Below are 23,694 nucleotides of genomic sequence, written 5' to 3'. Positions count from 1 at the left end.
AGAAGCAGGTAAGTATTAAACATAAGTATTTATTAAGGTAACAAGGCCCACACAGCTGGGAGGCAGATGGCTATCAACCACAGCCTGGTGAGAAACAGAATGATGACGCTCGAAGTGACGTGAGTTAAATAGTGAATGAACGTTCTGAGTGACATAAGTGAAAGGCAACCAAATATGTTCAGAACAACACAACTTGCTGAAACGCTCAAACCAGATATACAATACTTTTGTACGAATCCATCAATGTAAACGTCTAGGTTGAACTACTATTACTGTAATCCTGTGTCCTGTGTGTTGACGAGCGCTCTGATGCCTTCAGGACATATCTGCGCTATATAAAATTGCAAATAAATAAGTCCGTCGTATCCACAACAGCACGTGCCAAGTGGACTAACGATGGCTGCATCTGAAGTCGGGGAAATATTGTATGGGCCTCGACATAGAAACAAGCACTGGCATTGCCAATAGGTCTCGCAGTAGGAAAGTTGGAGCTATTGGTTTTGTAAACGACAAAGCCACGGTTATCCCAGCGCTTGGACGCCCTCGGGCAACAACTGCGCTCTATAAATCCCCAAGTTTACAAGTTTACAAGCCCTTTATGTTTTTAAAATGAAAACAAAAATAAAAGGCATTGTTATTTGCAATTGTAATAGCTCCAACTTTCCTACTGCGAGACCTATTGGCAACGCCAGTGCTTGTTTATTTAAGTGTTAGTTTTGAAAATAACGAAATTAATAGCTTTGTCATTTACAATGCCAATACTTTTAACTTTCGCAAATGTGACACCCATAGCATTTGTAATGCAATATGTGTTGTATTTACGTGACTTAAATTTATAGATATTACAAATAATAATTGCTTTAAACATTTTTTATAATTAATATTTAAATAAAAGTTATTGTAATTTATAATGGCAATAGCTTAAACTTTTGTAAATAACTTTTGTGAAGATTATGTTCGGTGTATTTTATTATGACGAAAATCCAAGAACAGAAGTGAAATATTAACATCTTTTTGTGACATTTGAGTGGCGTGTAACTATGTGGCACTGAGTGGTATTTGGAGTGTATGTTGCATTGAGTGCAGTGTAATTATGTGGGGTGTAATTATGTGGCACTGAGTGGTATTTGGAGTGTATGTTGCATTGAGTGCAGTATAATTATGTGGGGTGTAATTATGTTGCACTGAGTGGTATTTGGAGTGTATGTTGCATTGAGTGCAGTGTAATTATGTGGGGTGTAATTATGTGGCACTGAGTGGTATTTGGAGTGTATGTTGCATTGAGTGCAGTGTAATTATGTGGTGTGTAATTATGTGGCACAGAGTGGTATTTGGAGTGTATGTTGCATTGAGTGCAGTGTAATTATGTGGCGTGTAATTATGTGGCACTGAGTGGTATTTGGAGTGTATGTTGCGTTGAGCGCGGTGTAATTAGGTAGCATATAATTATGTGGCACTGAATGGTATTGTGTGGAGTGTACGTTGTATTCAATTGAGTGTAAATGTGTGCCGTGTAATTATGTGGCACTAAGTGGTATTTTTTGGAGTGTATGTTGCATTGAGTGCAGTGTAATTAGGTAGCATATAATTATGTGGCACTGAGTGGTATTGTGTGGAGTGTGTGTTGCATTCAGTAGTGTAATTGTAATGGTGTGTAATTATGTGGCACTGAGTGGTATTTGGAGTGTATATATGTCAACATCCGGTGATTGTAGGCAAATCACTTAATCTCCCGGCGCCTACCAAACAATAAATGTATCCTTGTGTAACGTAACTGGTGCTCGTGTAAAGCACTCCCAAACTGGGGGTCGAGTTCAAAATATATAAAACTGCAACAAAAAACTAGTTCACTGAATGTAAATTGTGCAAGGTCTTCTAATAAAATCCTTGGCTCGAAAAGCAGGTTAATGGGGTTAGGGTAGAAGTCTCATCTGCTAGGACAGTTCACAGTTTTTCATCAACAATACCATCTTTACACCATTTTTTAGGCAAGTTTGTTAAACGGATCAGGAGGGACATATGTAGGTCTTGCTATGTTTTGTTCTCTATTTAATTGGCTAGGAGCCCACGAATAAAAATAAGAAAGCAAGCAAACTGAGACTTGTCCCAGGGATAGCGCAGATATGCTTTCCACGTTTATGTCTTGTAAACGCTCAATTTCAAATAATCCGCCAGACTTTCCACCTTCTGTGGAACATATTACTAACTATGCAGCATTATTTTATACAGCGCAACCTCTACCAGAAGGCATTGAAGCGCTTTACATGAGCACTGCTTCAATTACACAAGGTCACATTATAATTTTGTTGTCAGATATGGGGAGATTAAGTGATTTGTCCAGAATCACAGGATGTTGAGCTGGCGCCGAGATTCGATCCTGATTCACTAGCTCCAAAGGTAACAGCTCCAGTCGGAAGGGCCACAGTATCTCTCCCCCATTAGCTGGAGTTTGCACCAGTGTGAGGCTTACTTACTGTTAGAAAAGAAAACGACCATTCCAAGATGAACGCCTGTCACTACAGAACCTGGCAGGACTAGAAATAAACCCATTGCAAGATGGGTGCCACGCTTACGTCAATTTCTTGCAAACACCTGCAAGATCGGACTTAACAAAGGTCACAATGAACCGACCTAGAGTGAGCAGTTCAGCAGTTCAGTCGATACCGGTGCCACCCCCGGTCATGATAGCCACAGAGCTGTTGAACAGACCCGGTATAAAAACGCTGTTGGCTGCCATGGTTAACTTGTACTTTAAACGGCTCGTCGCTGTGCTTTTAAGGAGGTTACTTGACTCCTCACCCAGCGTCACAAGCCCTTACTGTCCGGTATCAGCCATCACCTTCACTTCAGCCATTGGTTAGAGCCGCAGATGAAAGGGGCGTTGAAAACAAATGAGGACTAACATTCTAAAAGCTTAGTGTGTCCTCACCACAGGGCTCTCGATCAGTGCAAATATTCTGTATCATCTAATTGCTGAAGCCATCATTAACGCACTGAGGACAGGGGATCCGTGCACCCAAATTATGATTTTCTTTTACTATCCAAACAGGGATAATAGGGCCCATTTTACTCATTTGCATGAGGTTTATATCATCCTCACTAAGCAACTGTCAGCGGGAAAACACATTGCTATTTTGATAAAATATTGGCATACGTTTGTGCAAGAAATCTCTGCTAAATGCAATAAAAATCTGAATTTAAAGTGTAAATATTGACAGAAGCTGGCTCATAAATCGTCATTGCCTACAGCCTTCGGTAATCAGCATCGATGAAATGCCGTATTATTCCTAATTGAACAGGCCGGGCACCGTCCACAAGTGGCTCCTCCCTGGGTCCGCGCCATTTGCTCGCGCAGCAGCGGCACGGGCCTCGCGCTTATCTGCCAAGCCATTGGAACGCTGTGGAGCCGCTGATGGATGGCGAGGGAATGCATTACCTTCCACCGGTTGACAGCCGGGGGGGGGGGGTGGGGGGGCGGGGGGAATTGGCTTCTTTGTGATAATATACACATTTTAAAAAATAAAAAGTATTGAGGAATTTAAAGTTACAGTTTTCAAGAATTTTTTCTCTGGGATTAGACGTACCTGTAAAATCGGTCCCTTTCAACTGGCGAGCGAATAAATTAAGCACGAACAGGCAGCTGACAGCACCGTCTCAGGCTCCGAGGCAGGGAACGGCAAAATAGAAAGCAGGCGCAGCTCCACATCTGGGCGGGGGGGAGACCTGGGAGGGCGAGGGCGAGGGCTGGCCGCGCATGCGCTGTAAATGTTACATTTTGAGTGCCCTGTGGCTCGCACGTGTGAATGTTGTAGGCAGCGCCTGTCCCCTTCCGGGGCTCCCGTGATGAAGAGGGAGCCCCGCAACCAAAGAGGAAGCGAAGTGCGGGAGCTGAAGTCCCGGGAGAGCAGCAGATAGAAGTGTGGGCCCCTAAGCCTAAGGAGCAAGCACCGCATCATGCTGCCTGTACCACGCCACAGCCAGCCGCCACACCGGGCGAGTTTGCACGTTTCCTCTTGGCATGGGGGGGGGGGGGGGGGGGGGGGGGGGGTTGGTCGGGCCGGAGAGATGAGACCTTTCAATAAGGAACGTTAATAGCTTTTTGTTTCATAATGTACTTTTTTTAAGTTTCTAAATAATTTGCAACATGAGTACAAGTAGTCATGCTTGCTGAATGAAAATTAATTCGTAGGTATGTTTGGGGCTGTGGAGCCGGCAGCGAGGGAAAGTGAAAGTATGCTTGCAAGGGAGACAGGAGATGGGCACAGCGCATAACTGTACGTGGTAAACGTGCGCGTTCACCGATCCAATCCGACCTGGTGTGCCCATCTCCTGTCTAACTTGCAAGCCCTTGAAAGCAGAGTCGACAACTATAGGTCTCGCTGGCGACAGCGCTTCGCGCTGCGTCGCCAGGTGCGAGACCTAAAAAGTGATGCGCTGGCAATGTAAGCCTCTCATAAATAATCCCATAACATTCTGTATGTTTATTAGGTCTTTCACCATGAGGTATCTACAAATAAAATAATGGGCAGCAGTAGAGTTTACTTTGTTCACATCACTATCAATATACAACCAAAGATCCTCACATTTGTTTCCTTTAGCATCATCACTAAGCAAAACTTCAGTAAGCCATGGCCACATGGACAATATAGCATTCACGGCTTCAAGGACTGAGAACCACCGGCTAAATGTGTGGCATCAAAGAGTCATCCTAACTGTGTTAAAGCACAAAATTTGAAATGTTTGCAATTTAGTTGCCACTCATAACGAAATAGTGCAGCAGAATGGACTATAAAGTCAATGGCATTCTTCGCTATCTCTGCGGATTGTAAAGATGCTTTCAGCATACCATCTGCAAGTGGCAAGGATCTCTTACAGCAGGGGTCTCCAAACCGGTCCTGGAGGGCCGGATCCATGCCAGATTTTTGGGATATCTGGCATATTTGGATATTTGAGATACATGTAGTAAAATCTGGCATGGATCCGGCCCTCCAGGACCAGTTTGGGGACCCTTGTCTTACAGGGAAGCACTTCGCCTCATGTATAGATCTGGACAGGTCATCCCACAACTTTTTCATATAAGTAGCTGAATCACAGCAAATACAAATGATATCACCCCAGTCTTTCTTGAACTTGGTAAGAACTTTTTGCAGCAGCATTCCAAGTGACACTGAGTTCTAGGTTTTCCAAAAGTCTAGAGTCATGTTTTCACCACTATCCCAGATGCTTGGTGACAGCACTCGTCACATATACCTTTCACTACACCTTGCTTTGAATATTTAAAGCCTGGGGTGTTTGCAATTCAATTACTATTAATACTAACTCACCAGAAAAAGGGACTGATGTATCAAAGAGTTTCACCCATTCTCTGTCTGTGGGTAAATGTGATAGCACATAATGGGAAAGATTCTTATGAAACCAGCCATTTTATCTATCAGTGAAAGAATCAAACGTAACCAACATATCAAATATTATTTTAATATTTTGTGATTCTCTATGGTGTATAAAACAATTAAATAAGACCTAAAGAACAAGTTACTTACCTTCGGTAACGCTTTTTCTGGTGGATACAGCATCTGCCTGTGGATTCCTCACCTTGTGAATATCCCCCTGCGTCAGCAACATTCAGAAATTCCTTTTTTTAGTTTCGCGCCGACGTGGACGACGTCACAGAAGCACGGCATCGCGCGCGGCTCCGCTGACGTCACCGACTCCATAATAGGCCCAAGTCGGCGTGCTGACATCAGTTCCGCCCTTTTTTCCGTGCCTTTGAGGCACACGGACGGATCGACAACAGTAGATATACACACAATGTACATAGTACCAAATAATCAAAATAACACAAACATTGCGTAGCCAATGCAGGAAAGCAATTATAATAACACATTTCCTTTGACAATAAAATACTATCAATACACGTATAGAAGAGTGGACAACGGGGAGGCGGGTGGGTCAGTGAAGAATCCACAGGCAGATACTGTATCCACCAGAAAAAGCGTTACCGAAGGTAAGTAACTTGTTCTTACGATGGATACATCTGCCAGTGGATTCCTAACCTTTTGAAAAGAGTCACACAGCAGTCCCCACTCCCAGGAGGAGGGTGTCCACTCTCCTACACCAGAAAATCCTGGAGGACAGAACACGCAAAGTGGCCGTCCCTCCTCACTTCGGAATCCAAGCAGTAATGCTTTGCGAAAGTGTGGAGGGAAGCCCAAGTCGCAGCTTTACAAATGTCCTCTACAGGTACACCCCTAGACAAAGCAGATGTAGCAGACCTTGCTCTAGTCTAGTGGAATGTGCTCTTAAACCTTCAGGAGGTTCCTTACTCGCCAGAGGGTAGCATATCTTGATACACAAGACAATCCATCTCAACAGCGTGCGCTTGTGCACCGCCTTGCCTCTTCTGGCTCCCACAAAACCAACAAAGAGCTGGTCATCCACTCTGAACTCTCTGGTTCTGTCCAGGTAGAAGCTCACCGCCCTCGTCGGGTCCAAGCGGTGAAGTCTCTCCTCCTCCTTGGAAGGTGAGGGGGAGGATAGAAGGTAGGGAGGGTAATAGACTGCCCTAGATGGAAAGGAGTTACCACCTTATGCAGAAAAGCAGCCCTGGTCCGGAGTACCATTTGTTCAGCATGAATGGTCAAGAATAGGGGTTTAGAACGAAGAGCTTGAAACTCACGTACCCTCCTTGCCGAGGTAATTGCAATCAAGAAGACCGTTTTAAAAGACAACAGTCTCAAGGGACACTTGTGCAAAGGTTCAAAAGGTGAACCCATCAAGAAAGTGAGCACAAGATTCAAGTTCCATTGAGGTACAATCAAGGGAGTAGGAGGAAATTTATTTGTAAGTCCCTTTAGAAACCTCAAAACGACAGGAGATTTAAATAAAGACGGCTGATCCGGCAAACAGAGAAATGCAGACAATGCCGACAGATAACCTTTGACTGTAGCTACAGCAAACCCTTGCTGAGCCAAAGAAAGCACAAACTGAAGTATGTCAGATAAATAAGCTCTCAAAGGATCGATGGATTTCTCTCCACACCAAGCAACAAATTTAGACCACCAGTAAGAGTAGGTAGACTGGGTGGAGTCACGCCTGGCCGATAAGATTACATCCACCACATCATGTGGGAGAGAAAAGTAATATAGGTTGCCCGGTTCAATCTCCAGGCAAGAAGGTGTAAGGTCTGGAGGTGGGGTTGTAGAACCTGCCCCTCCATCGGAGAGGGGAGATCTGCCCAGAGAGAAAGACGGAGCGGCGGGCACGAGGAGAGGTGAAGAAGATCTGTGTACCACACCCTTCTTGGCGAATCCGGGGCGATCAATATGACTTGGGCCCGATCTTGGCGAATCTTCCTCAGAACCCCAGGAATCAAGGGTATGGGAGGAAACGCGTAAAGGAGTCTTGAGTCCCAACTCAACTGAAACTCATCCCCCAACGCTCCCTGCATCGGATACTGGGCACTGCAGAAGGACGGGCATTGAGTGTTCGAGAGTGGCGACAGGTCCACCTGAGGAGTCCCCCACGTCCGGAAGACGTGACGTACTACCTCTGGATGAAGCCTCCACTCGTGGTCGGCTGAGAACTGCCGACAGACTGTCTGCACGTACGTTCAGAACTCCAGCCAGATGATTTGCCATCAGACAAATCTGATGGTCCTGAACCCAGGACCAGAGACGCAGAGCCTCACGGCAGAGACACTGCGACCCCACTCCTACTGCTTGTTGACATACCACATCGCGGTAGTGTTGTCCGTCAGGACTTGAACCGACTGACCGGGAAGGGAGGAAGGCCTTGAGCGCCAGACGTATCGCCCGCAATTCCAGAAGGCTGATGTGAAGCGGCCTTTTCTCTGGAGACCAAAGACCCTTGATCTCCAGATCCCTCAGATGAGCACCACACCCTAAAGTGGATGCATCCGTTATTACAGTGGCCACAGATGGAGGCAGATGGAAGGACTTTCCTTGAGACAGATTGCGCTCCACCAAGACAGATCCGCTGCAGTTTCTCTGGAGATCCTGATTGACTCCCTTAGATCTCCGTTGTGCTGATACCACTGCCTGCGGAGGCACCACTGGAGTGCCCTCATGTGCCAGCGTGCATGGTTGACCAACTGAATGCAGGAAGCCATCAAACCGAGCAGACGAAGGACCTTCAGGACTGGGACGACCTCTCCATTGTAAAATAAAGGAATCATTTCCTGTATGTCGAGAATCCTTTGAGGAGGAGGGAATGCTCGACATACAGTTGTGTCCAGTACAGTACCTATGAACAGGTTACGCCGAGAGGGCACCAGGTGAGATTTTGGCACGTTTATCGAGAAACCCAACCTGTACAACAATTGAGTTGTAACTATCAGATGGTGGAGCACCTTCTCTGGAGACTGCCTTGATCAGCCAGTCGTCCAGATAAGGGAATACTGGTATTCCCGACTTTGAGATGTGCTGCCAGCACAGCCATCAGCTTGGTGAAGACTCGAGGTGCAGTAGTAAGACCAAACGGAAGAACCGCAAACTGGCAATGTTGCGAACCCACCGTGAAACGGAGATACTTCCTGTGCGACTTCAGGATAGGGACGTGAAAATACGCATCCTGCAAGTTGATTGACACCATCCAGTCTTCTTTCAGCAGCGCTTGAAGAACCTGCGCAAGGGTGAGCATCTTGAACTTCTCCTGCTTCAGAAAAAGGTTCAAGACCCTGAGATCCAGGATTAGACAAAGTCTGCCATCCTTCTTGGGGATCAGAAAATACCGGGAGTAGCATCCCTGACCCCTTTCCTGCTCCTGAACCACCTCTATCACACCCTTTCTTAACAAAGCCAGGACTTCCTCCTGCAGGAGTAGCAGGTGTTCCTCTGAGCAAAACCCTTAACAAGGAGGGTAATTCGGAGGGAATTCCCGAAAGGGAAGTGCATACCCATTCTCCACGAGATTGAGAACCCAAAGGTCCGATGTGACCAATTTCCAATCCCGTAGAAAATAGGTAAGCCGTCCCCCTACAGGACCTGCATGATCTGGAATGGCGGATCTAGGGCTGCTTTGCTGATGTTGGAGGGGGGAGGGAAGAAGAAGAGGAGGAGGAGGAGGAGGCTTGACGTCCGAGGACGAGCTTTTTGTCTACCCCTGTATGACTTATACAGTGGATTTTGCTGTTGCTTTTGCTGTTGCTGTTGAGGCTCTTTATAGGGACGAAAGGAGGACCTTCCAAAAACCCTATATCTTTTGTTCACAGTTCCTCTGGACTGTAGACCCAAAGACCTGGCTGTAGCTCTGCTGTCTTTAAATCTCTCCAAAGCTGCATCAGCTTTTTTTCCAAAAAGACCCGAGCCATCAAAGGAAAGATCTAACAAAGCAGCTTGGACGTCCGCAGAGAACTCGGAAGACTTTAACCAGGCTGCTCTTCTGGTGGCAATTGAAGTTCCCGTAACTCTTGCTACTGAGTCAGCAGTGTCTAGTCCACTTTGTATAACTTTATGAGCAGCAGCTTGTGTGTCAGTCAGCACCTCATTAAAAATGTTCCTGTCCTCCTCTGGAATCTTAGGGGCCAACTGTTTTACAGAGTGGCATTAGTTGACTTAAGAGCCATACTCGCGATGAAAAACACTTTCTTCGCAGTTTGATCCTTCTTTTTCGACTCTTTGTCCCCAGGCACCTGAGGGGAAGCCCCCACAGATTTTTGAACAGGCTGCCTGTATTACTAAGCTCTTCGGCAAAAGGTGCGATGATAAAAAGTCTGGGTCACCAGGAGCCACCCTGTATCTCCTTGAAACACCTTTAGCAACAGCAGGAGCTGTGAGAGGTCTATTCCATACTTCCAAAATCGGTTCCGTCAAAGCCTCATTGAAAGGAAGCATAGGTTCCACAACAGAAGACGGGGAATGGAGGACTTCTGTTAACAAATTAGACTTGCTCAGCAGTAGGCAGACTTAAATTTAAAAGTTCTGCTGCCTTCTTTATGACCACATGGTGGAGAAGTGTGGCTCACTGGTTAGAGCGGCAGACTCTGAAGCAGAGATCAGGCCCGGGACCAGGGTTCAAGACCAGACGCAGCAGGGTCTTGGGCTCAATGTTCGTGGACTCGATAATTCTCGCCACGGCGCCTACTCTAATCTTGGGTCCCATGCTGCAACCCTGGGCAATAGCTTGCCTTATCTCCACAACGGCCCCTACAACACTGGGATGCCTGGCTTCACCTTGGCGGTGCCCTGGAGGGGCATCTCACAGGGAGAGCCAGGAAGGGTTCCACAGCGTTATACAGCGCCGGGACACCCAGTTGGGGCAGCTGTGCGCTTTACAAAATACACTACATGGTACGGTGCAACGTCCTTTGAAGGGGCATCCGAGAGAGAGGAAAGCTCCCAGTCCGGAGATAGCTCCAATCTGCTAGCCTCCCTCAGGTCATCAAAGTAATCATCCTCCTGCAGCTCACCTTCTTCGACCTTAGCCTCTCTGTACCTCTGTTCTTCGAGAAGACGCGGCGCCTCACGCCTCGACTTCTCCTTCAAGCGCGGCGTCGGCGGATCCGCGATCGACTCCGATGGAGCCGGAGACGAGATCGGATCCGGAAGCACAGGACGATGCCCTCGAGGTCGAGCCGGCACTGGTGACGAAGGTAACGGCGTCGAAGGCGCCGAGAAATGCCAAGGCGGAGTCGGCGCCGGCATAAATGGCATAAACGGAGCTGGAGCATAAGACTGGGGGACTCCCAGGTTGTATGCTAAAAGACGCATGGGACCTGCCGGTGCTCCAGATGGGGTACATAGCTCTCAAATAGACACCATACATCGAGTTTAAAAACTGTGTAGGGTCTTGACCTGGGCCTGGAAAAGGTGGGTAAGGACCCACAGGTTACCCTCGAGGAGGCACCGGATTAGACTCCTCTTCTTCGGGTAAGAAAGCCGGAGTCGTCGAACCCTCAGGCAAGGGAGCCTTTTCTTCCTCTCGAAAAGGAGATCGAGACGGCGCCGGAGAGGGATTCGACACCGGAGCTGGTGAATGCTCCGACGACTCCATAGGCGAAACCTCTCCTACTGGATCCACAACTGGAGAAGGGGATGTCTCCTACTTGGCGACTTCGGTCTCAAATCTGAATCCTTCCCAGAATAAGGTTGAGATCCGTGCTTTCTCTTCTTGTTGCTTTCTCTTCTTGTGCTTCTTTTTTGTTGATCTAGAAGCATGCCCCGACGATGACTTCGAAGGCGACGCCGTGCAAGACCTCGACCGTCTCGAGCGCGATCTCGAAGGCTTCTTCTCTTTTTTACCTTTCAACTTGGCAACCAGAAGCTTCGATTCTCTTTCCCGAAGGGCCTTTGGGTTCATCTTCTTGCGGAAAGAGCACCCTTGAACATCATGGTCTAAACTCAGGCACCAAATGCAATCCTCATGCGGGTCTGTGATCGACATCATCTTCCCACATTCTCCGCACGGCTTGAATCCGGTCTTCTTCGTGGACATCTCAACAGGAGACAAAGAAGCAAGAAGACACCAACAGAAACAAACCGTAACAAAGTTATTAAATAGCTACAGAGGATCCCTCAAAAACCATTAGCGTCGACGACGCGGAAAAAAGGGTACTGATGTCATCACGCCGATGTGGGCCTATTATGGAGTCAGCGGAGCCGCGCACGATGCTGTGCTTCTGTGATGTCGTCCACGTCGGCACCAAGCTACAAAAAAGAATTTCCGAATGTTGCTGACGCAGGGGGATATTCACAAGGTGAGGAATCCACTGGCAGATGTATCCATCAGAATCAGGCTTTTAAAATCAGTATCTTTAGACCAAAGACACAAAAATGAAAAAAGGAAGAACAATGTTTTAGTGACATTCCTTAACAACAAAACTCAAGCAGAATAATGTTAACCGTCTTTCTTGCTGCTACCTTGCATAACAAAGTTACATTGTACTGGCCCCTTCGGGAAGAAAAACAAATTACTCTTTTTCTCTCCTTTTCTTTGAATGGCATTTAGTTTGTGGTTATGTTGGTGTTTATATGTTTACACTGGTGATGGTTTTTTCACTTTTGGTGGGGTTTTAGCAGTTATTATAGGTTTAAACATAAAACAGGATAACCTCCACATATGATACCAGATAACGATGAGGCGGCATGATACACCTATCTGTGTTGTAGAGGTTGTAGTCAAGATGGTGATGTTTTGCATGTGGTAGACGTGCCCCCGTTTATAATCCTTCTGGATAGAAATCCTTAACCGCATTAGGGGAGTAACTGGGTACCCACTGCGGCCTGACCCTGCTACTGCTGGATACTGGAGCTCTGCTGCACTGGCTATAAACACATGTCGCATGGTGACTAGAGGCTTACTTTCAATATGCTCCTAGCCGCTAAGTAAGTATTAGCGCGAAATAGAGATACTCAACTATTCTACAACTGGGCGGGTACGGTATGGGCACTGATAGCCATGCAAAAACTAACAGGAGATACTCAAGATATGGACTATAAGTTTGCTAGCCTGTGGCAGGCCCTGGGGACATGAAAACTGGTCTGGGTTGAACTAGGCCACAGCACTCATAATGAACTCCAACAGTATTTTTTATACTTCTTTCCTACCAGCGAAAGGTGATGCATCATTATTATGCTGATGCCAGTGCGGCATTCACACTGTTTGTGTACCTTTAAGCAGGAGGTGGGAGAGAGGGGGAGGGAGTTCCAGTGTAGGAAGCTGGTGTGTTCTTTGTCTTCAAAGTTCACTGTCTCTTCACTGCCTTGTTGCTTTTATTTCAGCTCATTGCAGCAAACTGATAAATCCTTTATGATTGTTCTGTTTTGGCCAATTTCAATAAAGTATAGTTGTAAAGAGAAAAAACTAATTTCAAAAACTCTTTAAGTAGGTGGAGGGAGTTGAGGAGTACCAACATTACAAAATGAAATATATGTGCCTGCAGTGCTCCTTGGTCTTTACAACTCAGCCATGCTCCATACAATGTCAGCACTGTAACTCTGGCTCAAGAATTATGCTTTATTAGAACTCTTCCAACAAAATAACAATAAGGCCCTCATTGGCTGTACTTGCTAAACATCTAGAGTTGTAACCATAGTTATGGGCAATAACATTAGTAGTTCAGGTTTAACCACTGGAGTACTTTCACCCAATAACTTCCCTCCTGGGTCTGGAACAAATCCTGGAAAAGTTGCCCAATTATAATCTGTTTTGGACAACATCCTTTTTCCATTGAATATGGATTGTATCTATTATTAGCTTTTATGACAACAATCTCTATGTTATGGACAGAGGGATGGGCATCCCTTGCAGTCATGTTAAGAGTTAGACATATAGGCAGAATTGGACACCGTATACAGTGGCATTCTTTTATAAGGTTTAGCAACTGTGTGACAGGCTGAACCTCGAACCATTAAAAGGTTAAGCTCCTTACTGAAGGATACCTCAAACCTGGTAAAACTCACTTCAACCCTCATTACGCAACCTTAAGTTATGATATCCCACAAGGGGACGTCCTTTTTAACATTATTCTGAGACCACTCTTTGAGCCATAATAATTATCATCCGTCATATGACAACAACACTCATTTCTACCCGAGAGAGAATAAACATTAGATCGATAACAACGATCTCTAAATAAACTAATCTAAAATGGAGCTGATTAGTACTAAAAACAGGTTGTCACATTAGTTTTGATTTAGACTAGAGGAACACGGAAAGGAGGGGGGGAGGGCAACTGAACAGACCTCTGCAGAGTTGGGGTGTGAGCAGTTCTTAAGCTCTGTAGAACAAGCATTTGCAATGCAATTGGTCTCGCATTATGAAAGTTTGAGCTATTGGTCTTGTAAATGACAATTTTTAGGTCTCGCGACCTATCAATGCACGCAAGCGCATTGAGCGGAGCGAGAATTCAAGTGCTCGAAATCCTCGTCAAACCAAGGGCTTCTTGCCCTGCGGTTTTCATTGAGTTCACGTGAATCACGTGACCAAACAAGCACGCGCATTCACGGCCGCACAGCACATCAAAGGGCTTCGCCCAGCGTGCGCTCTGCGGCTTTTCCTCCCCTAATTTAATCATGGCTGGCCGTACTTTCAGTTTCCCGGCCGGCCGCTCTTAACGCTTCACACGCAGCTATTCTGTTCATCTCTCGAACCGCCCCCACGCCCCTCTCCACTATCTTCTCTGCCTGCCTCATTATGTGCTTGTTTTAAATGGTTCAGGCGGTGTCGTAGTTTACATTCATCTTTGTGAATCCGTCTCATTTTTTTATTCGGTACAGTTGTGCCGTTAGTTTTAGGCAATTGCAAAATCTAATAAAACCTCTTGACCTCTTGTTCACTGCACGGAGGGGGCTCCTAGCACGAGGCAGTCAGAAGGAGATGAGTCATGCAGTGCGCTGCCCCACCCTTGAACCGGGCGCGCATTCCTTTCCAATTACGGCACACAAAATAACTGTTTTTTACCCAGCAAAATGAAATAGTCAAGACTGTTTTATTTTCTTTTTTTTTTAACTCGATGTTAGCCTTACTTGCATTTCTCCTCCCCCATCCCCAGCCAGCTTCCCCCAGGCCGTAGCAGCACTCCTCCCACACCTTTGAAGTGAAGCTTAGCTTCACTTCAAAGGCCCCTGCTGCTTCACACCCTCATCGCCAGCTCTCCCCTCTCGGCCCCCTCCCCTGCCCGTTGTGTCTCATTTCTCCTCCCCCCTCCCCTTCTCTGCCTTCCCTCCGTCTTGTTTAAATCGGAGTGCTTTACATGAGGCACCGGCTGCACTACAGAAGGCTCATCCTGCTGATAAATCCTCGCCGGTTGTCTCCTGCCAAGGGCTATCAGCGATTTAGGGGGTTGTAATTCATCGGCCCGTTTTCATCTCGTGTGCGGTCAGGGCCATCCATCTATTCATTCCTTCAGGGCCTTCCTCGTCTCGTATAGCCGAGGTATAACTCCCAACACTTACAGTGATCAGGTCATATGTGCATGCTAGTAGAGGCTTCATGTTTCCAGTGCTGGACATTCAGGTAACGCAATGCACTGTGGGAGTTGTAGTCTTCGTTTAATTCCATCGACTCACTTGCACTAGAGCACCAGGCGAAGCGACGACAAAGTGCGAAATGGAAGCCATGGACAGAAACCCGGTGGTAATGCAGTGACGTGATCACCTGCCAATCACTAAATAGACCAAAACAGTTACACAAACCCAAAAGTGCAAGTAAACTCAAGGTCGAATAATTCCCATCTCATCGTATGTGCCTTCTGGTTATCAATTTCTACTAGTGAAAAAAATGTACACGTTTTGTGATCTTGGGCTTTCTTCACCTGAATGCTTTCTTATAAAAAAAACTTCAAATAACGGTTTTTACATCAGGGGCACAGTTTTGTGGCATTCAGGTCCTATTTAAATCTCATCCACACGCCTTGGCAAAAAAGCAAAACAAACAAAACACGTGCAAACGTCCTTCCACCCCTACCTTCTCCCTCTCATAAATAGGTTTTCATTGAGGAAAGTCATGATTATCTACTCATATCGACAACTAATCAATGGCATAAGATAAAAAAAGCACTTTAAAATTCCCTGAAGAAAACTTCGGCTTAGTGGGGTTGTGGTTCTGACCCAAAATATAAAAACAAACATTCCCCAGATATAATTAGCTAATTAATCATTACATCGCCTAAATACACTCATTATCGTACGCAAAACAACAAACTGCCTCATCAATGTATCACCGTTGGCATCATATTGACAATCATAAAGGACGGCAGGACAGGTTCTCTCCTAACGATTTAAAAAAAACAAGCACTGGCATTGCCAATAGGTCTCGCAGTAGGAAAGTTGGAGCTATTACAATTGAAAAAAACAATGCCTTTTAGTTTTGTTTTCATTTTAAAAACATAAAGGGCTTTGTCATTTACAAAACCAATAGCTCCAACTTTCCTACTGCGAGACCTATTGGCAACGCCAGTGCTTGTTTTATTTATGTGTTGGTTTTGAAAATAGCTAAATTAATAGCTTTGTCATTTACAATGCCAATAGTTATAACTTTCGCAAATGTGACACCTATAGCATTTGTAATGCAACATGTTTTGTATTTACGTGACTTAGATGTATTGATATTACAAATAACAATGGCTTTTAATTTTTTTAAATAAAAGTGATTCTAATTTATAATGGCAATAGCTTAAACTTTTGTAAATACCTTTTGTCAAGATTATGTTCAGTGTATTTTATTGCGATGAAAATCCAAGAACATAAGTGAAATATTAACATCTTTTTGTGACATTTGTAATAAAGTTTGAAACATTGAGAGAACATATTTGAACCAGTTGTTGTTGAATGGTTGCAGAGATTGATGCAGTGGTTTTGCAGAGGGATGCAGGGGTTGCGCCGAGGGATGCAGGGGTTGCGCCGAGGGATGCAGGGGTTGCGCCGAGGGATGCAGGGGTTGCGCCGAGGGATGCAGGGGTTGCGCCGAGGGATGCAGGGGTTGCGCCGAGGGATGCAGGGGTTGCGCCGAGGGATGCAGGGGTTGCGCCGAGGGATGCAGGGGTTGCGCCGAGGGATGCAGGGGTTGCGCCGAGGGATGCAGGGGTTGCGCCGAGGGATGCAGGGGTTGCGCCGAGGGATGCAGGGGTTGCGCCGAGTGATGCAGGGGTTGCGCTGAGTGATGCAGGGTTTGCGCTGAGTGATGCTGGGGTTGCAAGGGAAAAAAACGAGTCTAACAGAGGGCAGAAGGGCAGAAAAACAAGGGAAACAAGCATTGGAAATGCAATAGGGCTCGCATTAGGAAAGTTTGAGCTATTGGTGTTATAAAGGAATTATTTTTATTTATGTGTTTTTTTTTAAATAGCTAAATTAATAGCTTTATCATTTACAATGCCAATAGTTATAACTTTCGCAAATGTGACACCTATAGCATTTGCAATGCAACATGTTTTGTATTTACGTGACTTAGATGTATTGATATTACAAATAACAATGGCTTTTAAATTTTTTAAATAATTAATACTTAATTATTTATTTAATTTGTAATGGCAATAGCTTAAACTTTTGTAAATAACATTTGTGAAGATTATGTTCAGTGTTTTTTATTGTGACGAAAATCCAAGAACAGAAGTGAAATATTAACATCTTTTTGTGATTTGTAATAAAGCGTGAAAGCTTGAAAAATTGAAAGAACATATTTGAACCAGTGATGCTGTGGTTGCGCTGAGTGGTGTGTGCATCGGTGTAGCTGTTTGGTGGGTGCATTGGTGGAGCTTAGTTGGAACATCGGTGGAGCTGTATGGTGGGTGCCACGGCGGAGCTGTGTGGTGGGTGCCACGGCGGAGCTGAGTGGTGGGTGCCACGGCTGAGCTGTGTGGCGGGTGCACTGATGGAGCTGTGTGGTGGGTGCATTGGTGGAGCTTAGTTGGAGCATCGGCAGAGCTGTGTGGTGGGTGCCTCGGCGGAGCTGTTTGGTGGGTGCCTCGGCGGAGCTGTGTGGTGGGTGCCTCGGCGGAGCTGTGTGGTGGGTGCCTCGGCGGAGCTGTGTGGTGGGTGCCTCGGCGGAGCTGTGTGGTGGGTGCCTCGGCGGAGCTGTGTGGTGGGTGCCTCAGCGGAGCTGTGTGGTGGGTGCCTCAGCGGAGCTGTGTGGTGGGTGCCTCGGCGGAGCTGTGTGGTGGGTGCATTGGTGGAGCTGTGTCGGTGGAGCTGTGTGGTGGCTGCATCGCTGGAGCTGTGTGATGGGTGCATCGCTGGAGCTGTGTAGGTGGAGCTGTGTGGTGGGTGTATCGGTGGAGCTGTGTCGGTGGAGCTGTGTGGTGGCTGCATCGCTGGAGCTGTGTGATGGGTGCATCGCTGGAGCTGTGTAGGTGGAGCTGTGTGGTGGGTGTATCGGTGGAGCTGTGTCGGTGGAGCTGTGGTGGGTGCATCAGTGGAGCTGTGTGGTGGGTGCATCGGTGGAGCTGTGTAGGTGGAGCTGTGTGGTGGGTGCATCGGTGGAGCTGTGTCGGTGGAGCTGTGTGGTGGGTGCATCGGTGGAGTTGGGTGGAGGGTGCATCGGTGGAGCTGTGTAGGTGGAGCTGTGTGGTGGGTGCACCGGTGGAGCTGTGTGGTGGGTGCATCGGTGGAGCTGTGTAGTTGGAGCTGTATGGTGGGTGCATCGGTGGAGCTGTGTAGGTGGAGCTGTGTGGAGGGTGCATCGGTGGAGCTGTGTGGTGGGTGCATCGGTGGAGCTGTGTGGTGGGTGCATCGGTGGAGCTGTGTGGTGGGTGCATCGGTGGAGCTGTGTGGTGGGGCATCAGTGGAGCTGTGTGGTTGGGGCATGTGTGGTGGGGGCATGTGTGGCGGGTGCATCGGTGGAGGTGTGTGGTGGGTGCATCAGTGGAGGTGTGTTGTGGGTGCATCAGTGGAGGTGTGTGGTGGGTGCATCGGTGGAGGGGTATGGTGGGTGCATCGGTGGAGCTGTGTGGTGGGTGCATCGGTGGAGCTGTGTGGTGGGTGCATCGGTGGAGCTGTGTGGTGGGTGCATCGGTGGAGCTGAGTGGTGGGTGCATCTGTGGAGCTGTGTGGTGGGTGCATCTGTGGAGCTGTGTGGTGGGTGCATCGGTGGAGCTGTGTGGTGGGTGCAGCTGTGGAGCTGTGTGGTGGGTGCATCTGTGGAGCTGTGTAGTGGGTGCCTCGGTAGAGCTGTGTGGTGGGTGCCTCAGTGGAGCTGTGTGGTGGGTGCCTCGGTGGAGCTGTGTGGTGGTGTCAGAACCCGTCATGTGGATACGCTGGTGTGTGGTTCAACCTCGACCCAAAGCGAAGCCCGAAGATACACAGAGTTATCATGGTCGGAGAGGGTCCGACTCTGGAGAGACAAAATGGCTGCCGCGGCGCCGTGGTGCTGTGAGGTTGACGTTCTAGTCGTTTAAGCCTCGTTTTGGTGCGGAGAGTATGAGCGGGACGCAAGTTCTAGAAACTACGCACTTCACCTGAACCGTTAGCGAAGAAGAACCTGTGTGCGTACTCTGGTGAATTTCTCGAATCCTTAGTTTAAAGTATCCTGGTTGTAGTACTCCATTTGCGATTATCGCGAGTGTTGAGGAAACGTTATTACGGCGTACTAATTCAAACGCGTAATAACAGCCCCTTTCCCAAGTCCAAGTTTCCAGCGGCAAGTGGATCTCCGAAGAATCGTCGAAGTGTATCCTGAGCAAGGTGGATTCCTGTGGAGAAGAAGATTTCAGCGAACTAGAGAGTCAGTCAACAACAGAAAGCTAAGTGTCGTATGACTAGTGTTTGGCCAAACTGAGAATATTCAAAGTGTCGTAGTTAACATTGTCAAGTGTATAATCTGAACTTCTAAAATTCCATGTGACCAAGAGAAACGAGAAACCTTTTCTTGAACATTGAGTGAAAGGAGAGACGATAAAGATCTTTCTTGAACACTGAGTAAAAGAGAATCGAGAAACCTTTATTTGAACCTTGAGCGAAAGGAGGAACGAAAAGTCTTTTTTCCTAGAACATTGAATGGCCAGGGAAAAGAGAAAACCATTTCCTGAACTTTGTGCAAAAAGTCGGAAAATAAGGATTGCCAGAACCTTCCTCCTTGAGTCGTTGTGAGTGTAAAGACTGTCTATGAGTAAAGTCTTGTTCCACATATTCCCAATACAGTACAGCCTTACAGAACCCCTGAAGCAGCGTCCTCGAGTAGTTAGTCAAGTAAGTATGTCTAGAAGGAGGCAGTATCAGGGGTGACCATAGAATAGCATGTGTAAGGAACTAACCCATTCGCCCTTGTCTTCCCTGCAGCAACGACTAACTAGACGAGAAAAACCACATTTCATAGAAGAGAAGCAAGGTCCGGGAAAATATTAAGTGAGTTAAGATTAAACCCGAGAACATAGAGTCAGAGTAGCGTAGGAAGGAAAAACTAATGGTGTGCTCCTCTTACAGGTTTCCAATACGCAGACACCCTGAAGGAAGTAGTCTGAGGGAACTTTCCGGACCAGTCTCTTCTCTGTTTGTTATTTTATCCACACCCCCTTCCCGGAGGATGATGTAGGGAGGTTCTTATAGACCTGCCGGCATCGTCTCTTGGGATTCGGGTACTGGCATCTAGTTCCTGAGCCTAATCATCTCTGCTCCCGCGCAAGTACAAGTCAAGGCGATTACATATCAGGTATGCTTGGAGCTCTGACAGAGTGAAGTGCCCAAGTATTTTTTGCACCTGAGCAGAGATGGCCGAAGGAATAGATGTACAATCGTTAGGGACGATCCTAGACGCAATCCACAAGGAACTGGGGGCAGTAAGGGAAGAGAATCAGAATTTAAAACAAGAGGTAGTGAACGCCCGAAAGGAAACAGCCGAGTTAGCCCTGAGGTTACACAGAACTAGTAGTTTAGAGCGGGAGGCCATGAATCCAGTGTTAGAAGCGACAAACAGGTCAACTACACAAGTCATACACTCCCTGTCTCCAGTTATTCCTCTAGCAGCCCCTGAAAGGTTTAGTGGGGATCCACAGAAGGCACAGATATTTCTCTCGCAATGCTCCTTACATTGCCTGTGCCGCCCATCGATTTTCCCTGATGCGCAATCCAAAGTAGCCTTCATTCTCTCGTATTTGAGCGGGGACGCAGCGGCCTGGTCCATGCCTCTAGTCACCAGAGAAGACCCGCTGTTGAGGAACTTCGAAAATTTCAAACAAGAGTTTCTTCGAATATTTGATCGCAGGAGAATCTCCCAAGTGGTGGACAACGAATTACTAGATTTGCGACAGGGCAATCGAGACCTAATAGCATATCTGGCGCAGTTTAACAAGTTGGTGGTGGAGACGGACTGACCAGAAAGCAAACGAGCAGCAGTGTTTTATCGTGGGTTGAGAGACGAGCTGAAGGACGTGTTGGCTCAAATTCCAAATCGCCCAACGGAGATATCGGCCCTCATCGATTTAGTTCTAGAAATAGATTTCCGTCAAGGAGAGCGGCGAGGGGAAAAGAAAAAAGATTTCCGGGCGGTCGTTCCCAGATTCGACAGGGCGCGTCCAGAGGGAACACGAACCTCAGAAGGAAACTCCGGAGTAGAACCAATGCAGATCGGAACCATCAGAGGGCCTCTAACGAAAGAAGAAAAAGAGAGAAGGAGAACAAATAACCTGTGCATATATTGTGGTTTGAGTGGGCATTTTGTCCGAAACTGTCCGAAGAAGCCCAAAGGAACTTTCAAGCCGAAGGAAAACTAGCGGCACCACCTGTGGCTGGAGTTGAACGGGTGGGTGCGATTACTGAAGAGACTCCAAAAGAACACCATGTGGCCAATACCCTACAAGCGGCGGCTCCGCATCTGATTCTGTCTATGAGAGTGATGTTCCGATCGACGGTCCTGACCGAAGTCTCTGTCATGGTAGACTCTGGAGCGACGGGAAATTTCTGTGACTTGCGTTTTGCGGACAAGGTGGGAATCAGAGCCATAAGAAAAGAGAAAAGCGAGTCAGTCCGCGCCGTGGATGGAACTAACCTATCGTCGGGACCCATCGTGAGCCACACAGAGGTGATGGAGCTGATCACCGCAGATGGCCATCGTGAATTGATCCAGTTCAACCTGATCGATGCTCCACAGTTTCAGTTAATTCTTGGACTACCATGGCTCACGGAGCATAACCCCACGATTGACTGGAACTCCAGAACCGTTCACATGGACTCAAACTACTGTTGTGAGAACTGTTTTGTTCCAAGGAATAGTGGAGAAGAAATAAACCCAGCTCATGCCTTGAGTCTTGTGGAGCACTCCGTGTGCGCCATAGACACCCGCCAGGTCCCGGAGGTGTATAAAGAGTTCGAAGGTGTGTTCAACGAAGTGGAAGCCGAGTTGTTACCTCCACACAGAGCCTACGACTGCAAGATTGATCTAGAACCTGGAGCCAACTTGCCATGCAGTCGAGTGTACGCGTTAACCGAGAAAGAACACCAACATCTGAAAGAATACCTGGACAAGTACCTGGCGAATGGTTTCATCCGACCCTCACAGTCGCCTGTCTCGTCGCCCCTATTTTTCGTGCCAAAGAAGGAAGGGGACTTGAGAACATGCATCGATTACCGAGCAATCAATAGAATAACAAAAAAGAACAGATACCCCCTGCCCTTGATATCGGAGTTATTGGACCAAGTCAAAGGAGCTCAAGTCTACACAAAATTAGACCTGCGAGGGGCCTACCACCTAGTCAGGATGCGAGAAGGTGACGAGTGGAAGACGGCCTTTCGGACTAGATTCGGCCTATTCGAGTACCAAGTGATGCCCTACGGGCTATGTAATGCCCCAGCTGCCTTCCAGCATTTTATTAATGATGTCTTGAAGGAGTTCATCGACCAGTGTGCCATTGTATACATTGATGACATCTTGATTTATTCCTCTGATGTGACGAGACACCACGAGCAGGTGAAAGGAGTTTTGAAGAAACTACAAGAGAACAAGCTGTTTGTAAAACTGGAGAAGTGTGCCTTCGACGTTTCCCAGGTCGAATTTTTGGGATTTGTCCTTTCCCCGTCTGGCATCTTAATGGATCCGCGGAAGATAGAGGCAGTAACCACCTGGAAATCTCCAACGAGTGTGAAAGAGGTCCAAAGTTTCATTGGGTTTGCCAACTTCTACAGGCGATTCATCAGAGAATTTTCCGGGAGAATTCTACCCCTTACCAGGCTGCTAAAGAAAGGGACGAAGTTCGAGTGGTCGGAAGAGGCCGAGGAGGCTTTTCGAGCCTTAAAAGAAGCCTTTACTACTGCACCAGTCCTGCTTCATGCTGATCCATCGGAACCGTTTTATGTCGAGACTGATGCGTCGGACCAGGCGTTGGGGGGAGTCCTGTCGCAGCGTCACAAGAGCACAGGTCAACTGCATCCAGTAGCTTACCGATCTAGGAAGCTGACCCCGGCGGAAATTAACTACACTATCACTGAGAAAGAATTACTGGCTATCAAGGATGCCTTCAAGGAGTGGCGGCATTATTTGATGGGAACACAGCATCAAGTCACAGTATTCACAGATCACCGAAACCTGAAGTTCTTGAAGTCCGCCAGAACGCTCACGCCAAGGCAACTCAGATGGTCCCTGTACTTTGCGGATTACGACTTCGTAATTACCTTTCGTCCAGGAGCACAAAACGGGAAGGCCGACGCACTTTCCAGACTGGATACCGACCCTCAGAGAACGACCATAGAGGTTCAACCGATCATCCCTGAGAACAAGTTTATTGGGGCCACAGTTTCGATCAATGTCCAAGAGGCCATAGCAGGAAGCATGAGTTCGGAGGACAAGCAAAATTGGGTTAGAGAAGATCCTGGCAGGAAGATCGTTCGTCAGTTGCCATATCAAGGGGAGGCCTTGTATGTGCCTACAACAGAATTGCACCAACAGGTGATGCGCGAGTGTCATGATGATAAGCTGGCGGGACACAAGGGAGAGAACAAAACCGAAGAGCTGATAAAGAGACACTATTGGTGGCCGGGGATGTCAACAGATATTGAGAGATATGTTAAGGCTTGTGAGATCTGCGCTCAGGGAAAATCTGAACGACAGGCACCTAAGGGGCTCCTGCAGCCCCTACCCACCCCTCCTTATCCCTGGCACACAGTGACTCTTGATCTCATTACCGATTTACCCTTGAGCAGAGGTTATGACACCATTCTAGTGGTAGTAGACGCCTTCTCAAAAATGGCCCACTTCATAGCATTAAAAGGAATTCCGTCAGCTAAACAAGTAGCAGATCATTTTAACTCCCAAATA

General features: G+C 47.2%; 2 protein-coding genes across 15 annotated transcripts in view; one reads left to right on the top strand and one right to left on the bottom strand.

Annotated features, from left to right (window-relative positions):
* BAZ2B (bromodomain adjacent to zinc finger domain 2B) overlaps positions 1 to 23,694 on the bottom strand; it is a 1,380,234-nt gene that overhangs the window by 1,311,491 nt on the left and 45,049 nt on the right. The gene's annotated exons all lie outside the window — the stretch shown is intronic.
* Positions 20,156 to 20,758, top strand: LOC147731557 (protein LDOC1-like). Its single transcript, XM_086954214.1, has one exon. The coding sequence runs from the start codon at positions 20,156 to 20,158 to the stop codon at positions 20,756 to 20,758; it is 603 nt and encodes a 200-aa protein (XP_086810340.1).

The sequence above is a fragment of the Lissotriton vulgaris genome, chromosome 2_1, assembly GCF_964263255.1.
Source record: "Lissotriton vulgaris chromosome 2_1, aLisVul1.2, whole genome shotgun sequence".
Classification (NCBI taxonomy): domain Eukaryota; kingdom Metazoa; phylum Chordata; class Amphibia; order Caudata; family Salamandridae; genus Lissotriton; species Lissotriton vulgaris.
The sequence above is the reverse complement of the archived record's forward strand: the minus strand, read 5'-3'. Positions and strand labels throughout refer to the sequence as shown.

Excerpts from the sequence above, each read along its gene's own strand:
- LOC147731557 (XM_086954214.1), top strand. The coding sequence starts at position 20,156 with ATGGCCGAAGGAATAGATGTACAATCGTTAGGGACGATCCTAGACGCA.